General features: G+C 53.5%; 6 protein-coding genes across 6 annotated transcripts; 2 read left to right on the top strand and 4 right to left on the bottom strand.

The window, feature by feature from the left end:
- Positions 1 to 1,392: 1,392 nt before the first annotated feature.
- Positions 1,393 to 2,794, top strand: N7474_005132 (SUN domain-containing protein; the record flags this gene model as incomplete). The annotated part of the gene is made up of 2 exons (XM_057196547.1): positions 1,393 to 1,731; positions 1,787 to 2,794. The coding sequence occupies 2 exons, from the start codon at positions 1,393 to 1,395 to the stop codon at positions 2,792 to 2,794; spliced, it is 1,347 nt and encodes a 448-aa protein (XP_057053943.1).
- Positions 2,795 to 3,629: 835 nt separating this feature from the next.
- Positions 3,630 to 3,854, bottom strand: N7474_005131 (uncharacterized protein; the record flags this gene model as incomplete). Its single annotated transcript, XM_057196546.1, has 1 exon — positions 3,630 to 3,854. One exon carries the CDS (start codon positions 3,852 to 3,854, stop codon positions 3,630 to 3,632), a length of 225 nt encoding a protein of 74 aa, XP_057053942.1.
- Positions 3,855 to 5,411: 1,557 nt separating this feature from the next.
- On the top strand, positions 5,412 to 6,784 carry N7474_005130 (IST1 family protein; the record flags this gene model as incomplete). The annotated part of the gene is made up of 2 exons (XM_057196545.1): positions 5,412 to 5,432; positions 5,579 to 6,784. 2 exons carry the CDS (start codon positions 5,412 to 5,414, stop codon positions 6,782 to 6,784), a joined length of 1,227 nt encoding a protein of 408 aa, XP_057053941.1.
- A 764-nt stretch (positions 6,785 to 7,548) lies between these two features.
- On the bottom strand, positions 7,549 to 9,633 carry N7474_005129 (putative MFS transporter; the record flags this gene model as incomplete). The annotated part of the gene is made up of 3 exons (XM_057196544.1): positions 7,549 to 8,212; positions 8,267 to 8,732; positions 8,787 to 9,633. The coding sequence occupies 3 exons, from the start codon at positions 9,631 to 9,633 to the stop codon at positions 7,549 to 7,551; spliced, it is 1,977 nt and encodes a 658-aa protein (XP_057053940.1).
- An 817-nt stretch (positions 9,634 to 10,450) lies between these two features.
- On the bottom strand, positions 10,451 to 12,690 carry N7474_005128 (arylsulfotransferase family protein; the record flags this gene model as incomplete). Its single annotated transcript, XM_057196543.1, has 4 exons — positions 10,451 to 10,737; positions 10,794 to 12,276; positions 12,332 to 12,460; positions 12,562 to 12,690. 4 exons carry the CDS (start codon positions 12,688 to 12,690, stop codon positions 10,451 to 10,453), a joined length of 2,028 nt encoding a protein of 675 aa, XP_057053939.1.
- A 1,662-nt stretch (positions 12,691 to 14,352) lies between these two features.
- Positions 14,353 to 15,272, bottom strand: N7474_005127 (sulfotransferase family protein; the record flags this gene model as incomplete). The annotated part of the gene is made up of 2 exons (XM_057196542.1): positions 14,353 to 15,065; positions 15,128 to 15,272. The coding sequence occupies 2 exons, from the start codon at positions 15,270 to 15,272 to the stop codon at positions 14,353 to 14,355; spliced, it is 858 nt and encodes a 285-aa protein (XP_057053938.1).
- Positions 15,273 to 16,869: the final 1,597 nt, after the last annotated feature.

Below are 16,869 nucleotides of genomic sequence, written 5' to 3'. Positions count from 1 at the left end.
GGATGTTTCCAGTCCATGAATAATGAGATTATAACCCGATTATATCATCACTTTATCGATTTCCATCAATCACTTAGCTGTAAACGTGAAATTTGCCTTCTCGGAGCATCGATCAAAGCTCCAGTCCGAGATTGCAGGTGCCAGAGGTAGTCAACAACATCTTGTGCACACGTTACCCACCAAGCTCAATACCAAGCATCAATCATGAACCCAAGATTTCTTGTGCATTCTTGGGCATAAGTTATCCAGTCCAAGTAAACCCCCAGTGTTACAAGCGAGAAATATATGCAGTACACTCGTTTGTTAAATAAATTTGCCCTACCTCAATCGCGATTCTATTCCAATAACATAGCTTCTCCAAGGGAAATGACTGCGACAGGCCTGATAGTTAAGGCATAGAATGACCGCGTTTTCGGATTGGGCTACGCGGAGATTGGCTCTCGGACTCCCATAATAATTGCCAAGAAACCTATGCTGATCAACAAGTCTAGAACACTGGCAGATGTTCTGCAGTTTGATTAGGATTGACAGACGACCCAGCTACCGACGAGCTGGTCTTTACAGGATTGTGGCGGGAGCGGGATTCCGAGATGAAAAAATCCGTGACAGGAAATTGGACCATCACGAGGAACCATCGAATAATAATGCTTCTCCGCTGCGGAGTCTGCTTTAATTAATTCACGTGTTCCTGCCGGGGCCAAAGAGGGGTCAAAGGATGTGCCACACGAACTCTGAACGCTGTATGCATATTCCACGAGAAATAATTAACTGATCTGCCCGGCCTTATAGCTATGCTCGACCGCCGATATAGTTACATAGAGCGATGGTGTGATAGGCAACGCCAGTGAGTCAATCTCTGAAATCTCTGCTTCGGGCCTAAAAAACGAAAGGAAATAAATACGAAGATCAAGCTAGCGTGCCAAGAAAGAACCGCCGGGGTACCCTAGCCCATCATTGGTCGGGGATGTTCTGTTCCTGACGCTAACGCCTGGATGGGTCCATGTGGCCGCGCTACGCGTAGGTCAGGGGCTCTGGCCCCGGCGTTGGTTGTGATGGGAACCACCTGGACCCTTTGTCGGGGCACCGTTAGCTTAGCGAACATCCTTCCCTTTTCGATGGAAGTCCGTCCCTCGGTAGGGTCCGGTCACCACGGACCCTGCAGGACTTTACACAGGGCTGTTTTCATGGGTCTCATCTCCCAGTTCACTACTTTCTCTCTTCTCTCCATCTCTGTGAGCTTTCATCTTCTAACCCGGCCTACGGCCTGTCACTCGTTTAAACCTGTTATTCTTCAATTCTGTTACTCCTTTCATTGGCGATATACTCCCGGGTCGTAACCCTAGGGTCGCGTTTCTACCAAAATCCACAGCACCAAACCGATACGTTCGCACAATGAAGTTTGAGATCACATCATCCCGGGCGGCTGCGCTGGTTGCACTCATTGCTGGTGCCGAGGCTGCCCAACACGGTCATCACCACCACCAACATCACCATGAGATCCGCTCGGTACCTGAGGTGGGCACAACACTGGTCAAGAAGAGCGGCCAATGTCAGTTCCCCACGGATGCTGGTCTGATTGCCATCACCCCCACCGAGGCGAATGCCGGATGGGCCATGAGCCCTAACCAGCCCTGCACGCCGGGCAGCTACTGCCCGTACGCTTGCCCCGCTGGCCAAGTGTCGATGCAATGGGATCCGAAGGCGACTTCGTATACCTACCCTCTTTCGATGGTAAGTTATCCAGACCTCAAATCCTACGAAAGATGATATCTGACTGAAATTATAGAACGGTGGTCTCTACTGTAATGAGGATGGAGAGATCGAGAAGCCCTTCCCTAGTCGACCATACTGTGAGGACGGCACCGGTGCGGTGTCAGTCATCAACAAGGCTGGCGCCCCCGTGTCCTTCTGCCAGACTGTGCTTCCTGGAAACGAGGCCATGTTGATCCCGACTCTAGTTGAGGATGTGGCCACTCTCGCTGTGCCCGGTGAATCGTACTGGTGCTCAACCGCTGCGCAGTACTACGTCAACGCGCCAGGTGTTCCTGCCGAGATCGGCTGTGTTTGGGGTACATCTTCCAACCCCATCGGTAACTGGTCCCCGTACACTGTCGGCGCCAACACCGTCGCCGACGGAAGCACCTATGTCAAGCTCGGCTGGAACCCTATCTACCTGGAGCCCACCACGCCGTTCCGCAACGTGATGCCTGATTGGGGTATTTCCATTGAGTGTGACGGTGAAGGTTGCAATGGTATTCCATGCTCCATTGATCCGTCGGTCATCACCACCGTCAACGATATGCTTGGTGACGTTGTCACTGGTGCTGGCGGTGCGACGGGCTGCACGGTGTACGTTCCTCCTGGCTCGAAGGCCAACTTCATTGTCCACCGGAAGGGCGACGATGCTGGTCCGCTTCCTTCCAGCAGCTCATCCCCCGAGGAGACTCCTACTCCTACTCCCACCCCCGCCGAGACTCCCACGGAGACTTCCACCACCACCGCCTCCTCATCCTCCTCCTCCACTGATACCTCGACCTCGACTACTACCTCGAAATCCGGCAACACCTCAACCATTGGCGCGCCCATGCCCAGCCAGTCTAAGACCTTGGAGTACAAGCCCCATGTGCTGCAGCCGACTGGCCCCGCCCAGATCACTCCTGTCGGATCGAGCTCGAGCTCGAGCTCCACCGCTGCCTCACCCTCGGCCACCAACAACAGCGCCACGAGCGCCACTATCTCCGGGCTGAGCCTGGGACTCGGAGCCGTGGTCGCCGGTGTGTTTGTGAACCTTTAAATCCATCCAAACTCCCTAACGGGGCCTGCATGCTCGCTGAGCACGGGTTATGTCTGGTAAACGTCTTCAACCCTTCAGCAACAATTCTTTTACCACTTCACTTCTCGATACCACCTCTTTCTGTCCTATTCTTTTTATACGCATCCACACGTGGATGTTTACATTCTTCTTCTTGACGACTTTCAACGCTGCCAGCTTCCCAGCTTGATGACTTGTTCTTTTTATATATCCCCTGGCTATTCTATTCGGCACTGCTTTTTCTATCCTATTTTACCTTTTCTTGATATGATATCCCCTTTTTTCACTTTTCCTTCCTATATGCATTGGGTCTCTTTCTTGGGCATGGGGAAAACAGGGGTTGTTATAAATAAAATAAGCTTTTTGGATCTATGTACTTCTACGGCGGTTTCGACCCGGTCTTGTAATTTCATTAATCATTGTAGATATTGGCGTTTGATTAGGACCACTCCGTCAAGTAATACTATAAGCTTATGAACAAGGCGGCGGAGCTCTCTACTTGAGCCTCACAACTGATTTTATATCTGGGCAATGACGCTAAACAGCTGCCAGCCAGCACTCTTAAGAAGTGAAAAGATAGTCAATGGAATGTGCACAGATGCCAGGCATATGCAACAGCCGGTAGTTTATTCACCCAATGAAGTCGAATTTATTGTAAAAAATATGCAGACGAGAATCCCGTACCGGTCTTCTCTTTATGATGAACCTGATATGCAACCCAATTCCAAAAGACGAGGGCACTTGTTCCCTCATCATGTTCCCAATATATATGTTCTCTTCCGTATAAAACGCCAATAACATGAACTTATTCCTTCCGCTATTCATCATCAATTGGTATAATCAAATCAGGCCTCCGTGCTTGGACAGCCATCACATTGAGGTTGCGCTGCCGTAATTGACGCATGTAAGACTTCTGTTCTCGCGACATGTCGGGGAGCGAGTTGTCTTCGATGCCATGGTACATTGTCCATATACCGAATCCGAGGAGAACAAAGACGACGCAGCCGACAATAATGAGGAAGACGTAAAGAGCGAACTCCATTGTTGTTTTTGGAGAGGAGTTGATTCAATTCCCCTGTTTCGCCAGAATTAGGGTAAGCGGTTATTACAATTGAAGACGTATTTGATCGTATACATACACTGCTAGCGAGGAAACTTCTTTCACTCGATAAAGTGTCGGTCTTGAGTAGGAGATTTTGCGTGTCGCTTACGATTGTTGAAAAATCGGTGCGAGAGCCCTACATATAGGGGGCTCCCGGCAGCAGGGCAAAATTCGTTGTTTCGTTCCATAGCTTAGGGCTATCTCCGGAGTATGTGATCCAAAGATAGGACCAGAGGAGCCTTGAATGAAACATTTCTATACCGCATCTTACCCAAAAAGGAATGGCGCCCTAAAAACCGAGCGCCAATGACATCATAAACCGAGCCGGCCAATCACCATCGCTGTTGAAGGGCTGCTTGGCTGCTTAGTCATGGGGTTCGGAGCCCATTGCCATCAATCCATGGATTTAAGAAGAGCCCCTCCAGCTTGTAGAATGCCGGTGAAATTGCGCTAATGTGCCTTGAGGTGCCTAATTTTCTCAGCTAGTAGCGACTTGCTTATTCTCCACTTTTCCATTTCTCTGCTAGCAGGCCGTTTGTTGACAATAGTGCCTTTTCTCTCCCTACAACTAAACTAGTACTGTAAGGACTAGCTATTCGCCATTCTATTTCCCGCCAGTGTCTTAAAACACTGGCAGGCACACTGGCATAAACCTCCCCGCAATATGTACCTTGCTCTTTTTATCTAACTCCTATGAGGACCAACACAATGCGGCAACGGATGCCACAAGAGGCCAGTGCTCTAGCTGTCCAAATGGTCTAGAGGGATTCCAGGAGAATCACAGTACCAACTGCACTTAATCGTGTGAGCAGGACTCCTTTCTAGCCCCATAAAATGCATTATTTGCCAACCTAAAGGGATGGGCAGTTGAGTTTTGTCTTCAGGTCTGGAATGCAACCACAATAACAATGGTACTTGCAGCCTTCCTCCATTTCTTGGAATCTCCTATGATACAACATCTTTCTGTTGTCAGAGGCAGCGTTACAAGGCTATATTATGCCGCTGTGCTCTCTCATATACACAGCACCAACACTATTATTGACCACATCCAGAGATTTGATGTCTGGGAATCTACCCTCTAACAACAGCGTCCTCTAACAACAGCGTTCTCTAACAATATGTATCTCCACCGCAGGAGCAAATCAACCTCAGCACACTGTCACAGGTATATCAAGTGCGCGGTCTTATCGATGAGAGACCTGTTCTCGAAACACACTCGGCCACACTGGGAATTCCCAGATGACTTGGCTTCCGAGCCCCTTAGGCTGTCTGATTGATGCATCGCGAGATGATCCGGCCTCGTTCAAGTGCGTTCTCAGACCGATTTTATATTTTGTATAGCTCATAACCATAAATGTGGCTGCCTTAGGAGTTGAAGAAGTAGAAATAAATGTATTGTTGTTGGTTATCTCCTTCTTCCCCGCCTCCCTCTTATCTTCTTCCAAGCACACTGTTTCACCTCTCTCACTCACACTCGACCTACCTCACTAACTCACCATGCCACCCTCAGCGCAGACAGTAAGTCTCCGTTACACATATCTTCTTCCACCCCCCAGACCACCATCTATCTCGCTCCCTCCCTCCTTAACCTGCCCGCTACCTACCCCGCATCATCACCCCCATCCCACCGTCGCAGCATCTAAACTAACAACCCACCCCCAAAGACGAGACTCGTCTCCACACTCCGCCTATTAATCCCTCGCCTCCGCCTCCTCCAAAAGAAAGACACCGCCTTCTCAGTCGTGCAACGGCGCGAGCTCGCCCAACTCCTCGGCGAAGGGCGCGAGGCGTCCGCGCGAATCCGCGTGGAGAATGTGATCGCCACCGACATCGCCGTGGAGGTGATGGAGATGGTGGAGCTGTACTGCGAACTGCTTCTTGCGCGGGCGAATGTTCTCGACCAGCTTGCGTTCAACGAGAAGGGGACTCGTGCGCGGATGCGCGCGAAGGAGCTCCTCAAGAAACAGAACCTGGCGCAGGCGGGGGGCGCGGCGGGGTCGGCTGCCGCTGGTGCTGGTGGGGGAGAGTCTACGGGGTCCCGGTTTGGGTTCTCCTGGCTTGGAGGGTCAGGGGGAGGGGGCGGGCAGAAGAGAGAAGGCACGCCGCCTACTGCTCCAGAAGACTCCGGTGCCGCGCTCTCCGACGAAGAAAACACCTACATGGACACCGCGCTCGACGAAGCAGCCGTGGCAATCTTCTACGCGTGGCACCGGTTCCCGCATGAACTGCGCGAGCTGACGATGCTGCGCACGATGCTCGGCGAGCGATACGGGAAGGAGTTTATGACCATGGCACAAGATAACAAAGTGGAGGGCGTCACGGTGCCCGAGCGACTGCTCAAGGGTCTGCGCTTGCGTCCGCCGACACAGGAACTGGTGGAAAGTTATTTGCGGGAGATTGCAAAGGCGTATGGTGTTTCCTGGCCGGTAGGAGAAGACGCGGAACAGGCTGAGTTGGGGAGTGCGCCGCTGGAGTTTGTGGATGAGGGGACTGCCACTTCCAATGCCAAGGGAGATCAGGATGACGACGGGAATGAAGGTGGTGGTGATGTGCCCTCAACACCCGGCAAAGAGTCCCAGTCCCGACCAACCCTATCCGAGGCACGGCGTGCGTCTGAAACAAGCGAGCTAAACAAGGCGACGCCGCCGCGGGGATCGATGGCGGGGAGGAGTCCTGTTAGCGTTGCGCCGCCGGGTCCGAGGAGTGACAATCTCAATCCGAGGGTAAAAGTCCCCGGGAGTGAAGAGGAGACGAAGGACTCTGGCTCTGTTGCGAAGAACGAGGGAGCTGCGAAGAGCAGCAAAGGGAATGGGGTTCCCGAGCTGGATGAACTGACTCGACGGTTTGCAGAACTGAAGAGGCAACCTTGAGAGTAGAGGAGCTGGGATGTCGTGAGACAGTTACCTTAGCGTTCGTTTTGTGTCAGATATCTTGCTTGTTGTCTTGACCTGTTGGAAACGAGACTAGACCTGATGCAGATGCAATTGCAATCAATGACGGCCATTGGCTGGCCACTCAATTAACTATTGATCTACCAAAAGCTTTAAATGAACTGAAAAGGTCTATTATGGACGAGATATAGGTATAGCACACGAGGCAGGATCCGTCCGACGTGAAGAACCGACCAGAATCCTCCCCCAACATAGATAGGTACAATCAACACATACCAATCCCGCCTATCTTGTCGCAGCGGATCATCAGGGTATGTTATCAAATCAGACAACCAAAGACCGCCCGGACCAGAACTCTATATTCTAATGATCGCACGCAGCTGCTCCATCCCATCATCTCACCTCACTGCCATGGCGACATGAGTGTGAAAAGTAAAGAGAGCAGGACGGCTCTCAAAACAAACAAGCAAAAAGCATATCAACAAGGTAAAAATGCCGAGAGCAGCGCGTAAGAATGCAGACAGAACAAATGGTATCCAAGATGGGACTCAGCAGGGAACAAACTGAGAGTGGGCGCGGCATTCCGATCGCCCTTGGAGTGAGATCGAGAGACAAAAAAAGAACCCAACCCGACACCGAATAACATGCAAGAAATGAACAAAAAAAAATTGTACAACCCAAAAAATGAAGCCACACACAGGGCGCATGCGCACACATTATCACATCAGCATCACAGCAGCGTCTCAGTCATGGTAATCTTCCTCCTCGCCGGGAAGCGTGATTTCATGTCCCGAGCCCTCGTACACGAAAACGGCAGCTGCGCAGCCAAATACGGACACGATGGCAATAACCCACCAGGCAAAGCCGACCATGCCCACATCCAGACCGTAGCCGTACCAGGCACCGGAGAAGATGGGCCCAATGGTTCGGAAGGCCGAGGAGACGGACTGACCGATGCCGTGGATGGTGCCGAGGACGGACGGGTGCGGGGAGCAGTTGTTGAGCAGGATGATGGAGGTGGGCAGGGTGAAGGTCCGGGCGGTGACCTGGAGAAAGAGCACGATGATGATCCAGAACCAGACCCAGGGGCCGTTGGCCTGGCCGGGTGGCGGGGTCGTGGATGGGGCGAGCGAGATGTATGGTGCCAGGGCGTAGGCGAGCGGGAACAGAGACAGGAAGTACTGGTAGCTCTTGGCTGTGCCGAGACGGCCGTTGATGGTTGGGTAGATGGTGAACTGGAGGAACATGCCGATCACGCCGAGGATGGCAGTCGCGAAGCCGACACTTTGGGGCAACATGCCCAGGCCGCCGGTGAAGATGAAGGGGAGTTTCTGAGCAGGACTGGCCGGGTCGGAGGGGTCGTAACGGGGAGTGGACAGGAAAAGTAGCCAGAGGTTGTTGAAGGCGCTGTGGTTGTTGGTTAGCATGTATTCAGTCTCTTGAGTCGGGTCTACTACTCACCCCATCTGGAAATCGAAAAAGGCCTGTGCGAGAAGGGTACACAGCACGTTCTTGGTCCAGATCCTGCGGAAGGGCAGCACGCGCTGAACCCGCACGGGCTTGGCCTTCTCCTCGAGCTCGTAGCTTTCCGCGCGATCCAGCAGCGGGCCGTCCTCCTCATTATCACGGAAGGGAAGTCTCGTGTACAGGGGCGACGTGCTGGGCACGACAGTTCGCATGCCGCGGCCGAAGAGCCTCATGATCATTGCACCGAGACCAGGCTTGCCCTTGCAAGCCGCCAAGGTCTCTTCGAAGCCGTACGCCACCAAGCCGGCGCAGAAAGTCAGGAAGAAAAAGTTGGCCAACATGGGCAGGGCATAGGGGTAGGTCTCCAGCCATTGTACGCCATGCTCGCCTCCGAACGACGAATTCGGTCCGAAGAGGCGCGGGTAGGCCCTTACGGGGTCAGAGAGCATACCGCCCATCACTTTCAAATGTGTTAGCAAAGACTCACTCGCTGTAAGAGACGGGGACCACCAACCTGGACCAAACAGCGAGGCGATATTGAAACCAATGGGGAGAATCAAGAAAGCACGGGAATGGTATTTCTTCTCCTTCACATTCTCCGCAATGCTAGTCCGGATGATACCGACGGTGCCGTTGATGGCACCACCGAACGAACGCCAGAACACGGCCTGCGCGAACGACGTCGAGAAAGCAACCCCTAGACACGAGACGGCCGTGCCGAGCAGACCGACCAGCAGCACAAACTTCCGGCCCCCCCATTCGGCATCAGCGACCCGGCCCCAGGGGATCGCGGTCGCGAACTGGGCGGCGGTGAAAGCGCCCTGGAGGATACCGGCCTGGGTCGCGACATCCGAGTCGGAGAGCTTATGATCAAAGGATTTGAGCTGGTAGAACATGTAGGCCTGGAGGGAGGCGATCTGTAAGAAATCAAAGACTCGACATAACCCGAGCACGGCCAGCTGGCCCTTCCGGGGCAGCGACATCCACGTCACGGCGGAAGCCCGGGTGGTGGGCGGAGGTGCACTGGGCGAGGCGCCCATCTCGGACTCTTGCAGAGCCAGAATCTGCGCCTGGCTCTGCGACCGGCTCCGCGCATGCAGGCTGTTTCGGCCGTCCAGATCCATCGACGTGTTCCTCATCATATTGGGGTCATCGAGACCAGGGGACGGCGGACCCTCGGTGACACTGGCGAGGGAGAGATTGGATTCACGGCGGCGGCGGGCAGGAGGAGGAGGGTGAGAGGAGGGACCCGAGTCGTCAGTAGTGGTTGATGTGTCCTGCTGGGGAAGGTGTTGATAGCCACTCGACCAGGAAGTCGTACGCGCGTGGCGGGCTTGATCGGTTTTATTCCTGGTCGGCATGGGGGACGGGGGATACGGCAGGTGTAATTTTGGTATTAGAACCACTTTGGCCCCCCGAGATCAGACAAGGCGGACGATGAGGGGAGTGGGAGAGTCAAAGGGAGGGATAGATGGGTTGGTCTACTCCTAGGGCATGGTTCGATGATTCGTTAGCTGTCAATTATCTGCCTGTCTGTCGGCTAGTTACTATTTAATTGCGGTCCACAAAGGGGGGAATCCCTAACTAATAATCCTCATGGAATGTATTTCGTACTCTTACTCTTACCGATCGACACTAGGGCTCCCTCTCTTGGCAAATTGAGATGAACCGTGGTGGATTCGTTTCGGTACCTTTTGACTCGCTCGACACAGCCTTGGAGCTTCTCAAACACGAGGCCCGTGGCCCCTACGTCAGGCACCTTGGTGTCATCGGTGGCTGTGACTGGTCTTTTTTTATCTCACAGCTGAAGAAACGACGGTCCGCAACACAGCCTACTGTCACGACAATGATCGGCCGCCTTGAGTCTTCTTCTACGGTCGTATGAACCATGCCTGCCCAGTCACCAGAGGCAAGAAAAGTCTGCGACAACCCGCCTCCGGGATGACGGTGGGCCCAGTCAGGTACGGTACGGTATGTAATTTTCAATCGTACCTTGTATTTTCCGTATCGTATTCATTGCCTCTTACTCGTTCTTGTTTCTCTCGCGCCGGACTCCGGACGACTCGCTAGATAAAGGAACAAATACAGAACTCTATAACTTCCGACAGATGCAAACTATGTGTGACCTCCTCCCAATGCAGTATATCGCCAACCTATATGTACAGTATGTAGAATATATCATTCCATCCGCTCCCGCCGGGGACTCCGCTCCGACAGCGGAAAGTAGTGTGGCTCGTCCTCCTCCCCGATCCACCGGCGCCAGTTCCACCAGGGCATCCCCGTCCGCATTGGGAAGGGCTTCCCCTCGGCCATGCCGTTCAAGGGCTCGACGGACTCGTCGGTTGGATCCACGGCGAACCGTTGCTGCATTTCCCGCTGGCGTCGCTGGTAGTAGCGGAGCGCGTATACGGCGATGCCGATGAGGGGAATGAGCACGAGAATCATGGCGCCCCAGGCGAGCATGCCTATAACAAAACAAGGTTAGCGGGTGGCGTCGGCGTAGACAGGAAGAGAAACTTACGGCCCATGGTCCAGTTCTTGTGGTGAGAGTAGATGTGCTGCGGGGTGCTCGATGGCTGCGACCAGATCTTTGGGTTGTCGGGATCGATCCAAGGCACGGTGTTGACGCCCGCCGGTGGGATGGACGACGTGGCGCGGTCGTCGCCAGGGAAGCCGTACGCCGATGCATCCTCACAGGTCTGGTCCCTGCAGAACTCGCGCAGCTCGGGCGATGGGACAAAGGTGTATTTGCGCGCCGAAGATGCAAGGACCTCGCCATTACGATCGATAGCTTCTGCCTTGGTCCAGGTATAGAAGCTCGTGTTGGTGTATTCGGTTTCAAACCCGTTCTTAGCAACCTCGTCCAGAAGCGTATATGGACCGGTCATATTGGCCGCACCGTAGAACCGCCACTTCTTCACGCGCGTGGCACCATTCCAGCTCACATAGAAAGTGGTAGGCGAAAATGGATCGGCGGAGCGGGAATACGTCCACAGAGCCGGGGAATCGGAGGGGTCCGCGTCCCATTCGAACTTGTGAGCGCGGTAATTCATGACCGTATTCGTCGCAAACCTCAACCACATGACTAGTTCACCGTCCTCCGTATGTTCGGAGACATAGGGGTTATTGCCCCACCCGATGACCACGTTCCGGTTCGGCATGATCTGGAGGTTACCCTGGCTCGAACTAAGCATCCGATTGCTAGGCGGCCCGTAGTCCCGGAGCTGCGTAGCGGTATTCTCAATATGGTCGATGAGAATGATCATGCCGCTCGAATAAGTGTGCGTCTGGTTGAAACCATTGAAGCCGTTATTGTATAGCGAGATCACGGAATGCGTCGCATTCTCATAGAGCCACCGGGCATCGTGCTGTTGCGAGAAACTAAAGTTGATGTTCTTGAACGATGGGTTTGCACCATGCAGTCTCCAGATCACACTTCCGTCCTTGCCGGAGATCTTATAGATGGCGCAGGTGTGGCGCGACGACACCAGATAGTCGCCATCGGCATTCTTGTCAATCGAGTTGATATGGAAATAATCCCAGGGTTCGGTGACATGCAATCCCGTGCCGGACGTATCGGTGTGCGCGGGCCACGTATAACTCATCGAAGGGTCGACATGGTCGAGCGCACGCCATTCAAATAGCACTTTGCTCGTCTGCACGTCGACTTCTTGGAAGATACTCTCCATCAACCAACCGACACCGGTCTTGATGTTCCAGGGGGTCATATCGAACTGGCGCTGCTGATAGACGGTCATCAGGGCCGTTTTGCCATCCCCAACAGGTCGGAATTCATGCATATCGCTCGAAGCCATCCCCCCGCCAGGCTGCACGGACCGTACGATGCGGTACTGGTTGTCGAGGATGACGCCGTGACCGCGACAATAGCCCTTCTGCTGGTTGCCTTGGAAGAAACAGAGGTGGTCGGCGCCCTGATATTTGCAGACGTGCATGCCATGGGCATTCCCCGGTCCCGAATTGCCCCAGCCACTCCATACGAGTTCCTAAAGTCCCGTCAGTTCTTCTTCACCGTTGTCGCGGGGGCAGTATGCGGCGTACTCCATCATTATCGAAGATATACGGGCCGGGATTCTTAGCCTCGTAGGGCGTGATAAAGTAGTATCCGGGACTCAGTTTCTTCGGATTGCTTAATTCGACTTTGAAGACCGGGGGGTAGATGTCGGGTCTCTGCGCGAAAGAGGTGGCGAGGGTCAGTAAAAGAAAATTAAACCGAATTGAGGACCGACAGGCGCGGAAGGCAGGGAGACGAGGGTCAGACAACAACTCACCGATTTGTAGAAGGAGGTCTCCTCAGCGTTCGCGCCTGATATCGCGCAGAGCCAGAGCAACACGCCCAGGAGGGCGAGCGCCGCGGGACCGAGCGGCCTCGCGGCGGAGGAAAAGACGGAGGCGACCATGGATCCTCCGTTTTCAGATCATCGCAGAGAGGATGGGGGATATGTGCAGGAGGCGATTAAGGGGTAGGGCCGACACCAGCATCAAAAAATCCAAGACATTAGGGGAATGATCAGCGAGCACGGAGAGGGAGAGAGGGAGCGAGTACGGAAACTCGCCCCTTCATTCTGATTGGTCAGGAATTTGCCGGGGTTGAGTCAGCGGGTATTAGTTCATCCTGGCCGTATCCATAGTCCATTGATTGCTAGGAAATGATTGAGAATTAACTACAGTGGCTGGATTGGATATTCAACTCCTCAGAAGAAGGGATCCCAGTGTCCAACCGTCGGGGTTGTGCGAGTGCAATCGCCAGAGTGCCAGGGTGCCCCGGTACAACCAACTATACGGTAATGGTAATTCGCTTGGGGCCACGTCAGTCCCTTGGGAGACAGATTAGAGATTTCCTTTCTCAACTCTACTATACAACTAGACAGTAGGATGAGTTCATTGAAGAAGGTACGAATAACCCCACACCCAAGACGCCGGATCTCACCAGGCGAGCACCTACCACGGTTGGCCTGTCCCATCTATAACCATCTCCGGCGACCGCCACGTGCGGCACGCCCCAAGTCATTGAATCATCTTGTTCCAGGGTAGCATTGTTCAGATCTCTGACTCGTACTTGCCCGAGATGGTGAATGCATACAAATATAGTAATCGCAACGATTAAATTCGTATTCCAGGCCGAACACTGAATACATTTCTTTTGCGATGCATTCATAATTACTTGTCGGACAAGCCAAGTCCATCTCCAATAATCAATTATAGTCATGAAACACATCCCCGACGGAAACGGAGGGACACACCAAATCTAGCGCGGACCCCAAGTGGGGGTTGACAGTAATCAGTGGAGGGAAACTTCAAACCAGAATACGCATACATAACGGCCCCTAGCCGTAGTGGCCTTGTACGAGGCGTTCTGTTCGACTCGCATTCAGGTTTTCGGCATTTCATCCAAAGCCACACACGACAGGGGCCCCAAGGCCGCCAGCACAGCCGCCAAACCGGCAGAGATAAAAAAAGATCTCTCCAGCAGATGCACAGACGCCACTAACGACAGCCAAGGCGCTAAGGTGGCCAAGCATCAGGTTTGGGGGCTGGAGTACGTACGAGTACGACGTAGGAGAATCCGATCCATGATGGCAGCTACGGAGACCAGAGACATGCTTCAAAGAGACCAAGTTATGTATACTGTACTATCTTCATTTTGATGCTCATTTCACAACTCATTCCATGTGCGCCTGGGCCGGGACGGACCGGGGCATGTTTGTGCGAGGCTGGATCGGATCCAGCCAGCAGGAAACGGCCCCTTTGCCTCCGACGATGCACAATGATATATCTTTTTTTTGTTGATCCAACAGACAAACAGCCCCTCCTGATGTAATGATGCCCCTCCATGACACAAACCAAAACAGTGTTCAAGACAAAAGGAAATAATTTGCAGAAGAGAGAAATGCGAACACACACACACACAAAGATATATACTGAAATAGAAAATGTAACAGAAAAAGAACAGGGGAATATTAGAAGCAGAAGTATGGCGAGAGATTGCAGTCAATGCAGACAGAAGAGAAAATGGCAGGTAAATAGCGGGCGCCCGCGCCGCACTTGAACGAGTGGAAGATTTAGCGGGAGAAGCGCTTGAAGGCCATGGTGGCAGCCAGACCGGTGGCCAGCAGGGCACCGCCCATGGTGAAGGCCTGGAGGGCGGCGTTCATCATCTGGCGGCGGTTGCGGGTCGAGCAGCGCTTGTAGAAGTCGGCCATGTCGTTGCCGCGGGGGAAGGGGTGGTCGGGGACCTCCTCCTCCAGGAACTCGCAGAGGGGAGCCCAGCCGTCGTTGATGTTGTACTCGAGCAGACGCTCCGGGGGCACGAGGCTGCGGACCTCGGCGACGTGGTCATTGTAGACCTCCTTGCCCTTGTTGGGGAAGTCACCGCGGAAGAAGGTCTCGAAGAACTTGTTCAGCATGGGGTAGTACATGCCGGCGGCCCAGGAGAAGTTGGACACAAATTTGTGCTCCGGGTCGGACATGCGCCAGTGGACGGTCTTCATGACGGAGGCGTGCCACGGGTCAACATCGCGGGTGGTCAGGATGACCTTGGCGTTGGGGTAGGCCTCGATCAGCTCCTTTGCAAAGGCGCAGGCGGGCCAGTCGCACACGGCCTGGCAGTCGCCCAGCAGCTGGTCCCATTCCTTCCGGCCGAACTCGCCCACGCCGTCGTACTTGGCGTTGAGGGCATCGTGCCACATCAGGCAGTCAGGCGGGTTCTCAACAGAGGCACACATCATGTGGTAGCACTTGGTGTAGCCGAGACGCTCCAGAGCCTTGCGGAGAGCTAGAGAGGGAGAAGTCAGTCCCAATTCTCTTAGTTTTTGGGTTTGATTGACTAAAACTTACAGGCAGTTCCAGTGCGGCCAACACCCAGAGCCAGCACCTTCATGGGCACCGTCCGGTGGCACTTGCGGCGGTCAATGCATGTGTCGTCGGTGAAAATGTCAGTGACGGGCTGAGGAGCCAAGTTATCGGAGAGCATCATCGACATGGTGACTGGTGATATGATAGATAGAGGGATTGTAAAGAGTGTATAGGATAAGTTGGAAAAAAATAAAGAAAGGGAAAGCAAGGGAATAGAAAAAGTTCTCGAAAAGGGGGGGAGGCTTTTAAAGCGGGTCGATCTTGGGGGGGTCGATAAGTTAAGGGGGCGCGGACAGGAGTAAGTATGTCTGTGCCAGCGCCCCAATAATAACTCATTAACGAACCAGAGTAGGGGACCCCCGCGAGAGTGGCGAGGTTTCCACTCTGCCTTGGCTTGACCGGGTGGACTGCCAATCGTTACCATCCTGGATTTCAGCCTTTTTTAAACCTAACCACTCTTTTTCCGAGAGCAAGGCAAATCAGGTTGCTGGCCCCCCGATTTGCCTTTGTGATCTCCCTGACGTTCCGACAGATCCAACCCGCCACCGGTGAGGGCCAGAAAACGGCCCTTCCAACTTCAACACTGAAGATGTCATGGCCTGCAGATTGTCAAGGGCCAGGGGCGGAGTCTGTATGTATGGTATGTATGGTATGGCTGTCTGTACCAGCGCTGTATTGTATGCCAAGACCCAGCCGCGTAAGACATTCGGGCGGTGATTGGTCGACGGGGGCAGGAACGCGTAATGCGGAAAGATTCCCCGTTCGTATCGCCAAATGCCGATTTGTCGACTGTGCAGATAGAGTCGCAGTACTAGCCATAGTACAACTGTTGCATGCCGAATGCACAGAGGACTATCATCCACTTGTCCTTCTACTCATCTTGAAACTCTTGTCGGCGATCGTCCGATTCATGGCTGATGAGTGGCTGTCTGTCGGCCGGAGAAATCAATCACCAAATAAAAATGTCAACGCCCCGGTCGGCCCACCGACCCAATCCACAGATTGATTGAACAGTGGGACCTGCATTATCGGGTCTCGACCGTGCCGGAATCGTCCATGGAAAGATGCCAAGAGGAGCAATTAAACCCCTTTTCAGCCGGTAAGATCGTCAAAGTAAAAAATCTGGTCAGGAACGAGGCGCCCCCTGGATGACGGAGTCCGGACACGAGGGGGGAACGACTATCTCTTGCCCCTTTCGGGTTGAGGGGCTTGTGAGGCTTGGAGGCAAATCTGGTCAATCTCGTCAGGGGCCAGGCCAGAGCGTAGGTATTCGGTTCGGCGAAGTGTATGTCTTGTGTTGTTGTGACAGGTGAGAATGACCATCATCATCATAAAGCCACTTTGTCGTGTCGAGTGGCACTGGCACTGGTGGCGGTTAAAGGCTGATAACGTGTGGCAGTGAAGAAGGTAAGTAAGCGTGAGGCTGTTGTTTCAAGGGAATAAGTCAGTTGTAGTCGGTGATGCTGGTATAGAGTCATCATGAGGTCGTCTGTAGTTAGTGAGTTCGAGTCCATCCACTCTGGCACAGAAATATGGAAAGAATGAAAATGCACAGAAGAAGACTGTGGGTTCTAAGTAGAAAAGAAAAAGAAATCACCATCGGCAGCAAGCAGCGTGGGAGCAACTCCTTAAATGTGCCACGCCAAGCCCGCGTGCTCACCTTCGCCATCGATGTCGCGATCACCTCCGGACCAGGGTCGAGGTTCAATTAAAGATAAATCTTA

Source organism: Penicillium riverlandense, assembly GCF_028828495.1.
Source record: "Penicillium riverlandense strain IBT 135883 chromosome Unknown utg000003l_segment0_segment0, whole genome shotgun sequence".
NCBI lineage: Eukaryota > Fungi > Ascomycota > Eurotiomycetes > Eurotiales > Aspergillaceae > Penicillium > Penicillium riverlandense.
This window is presented reverse-complemented; position numbering and strand designations above follow the sequence as displayed.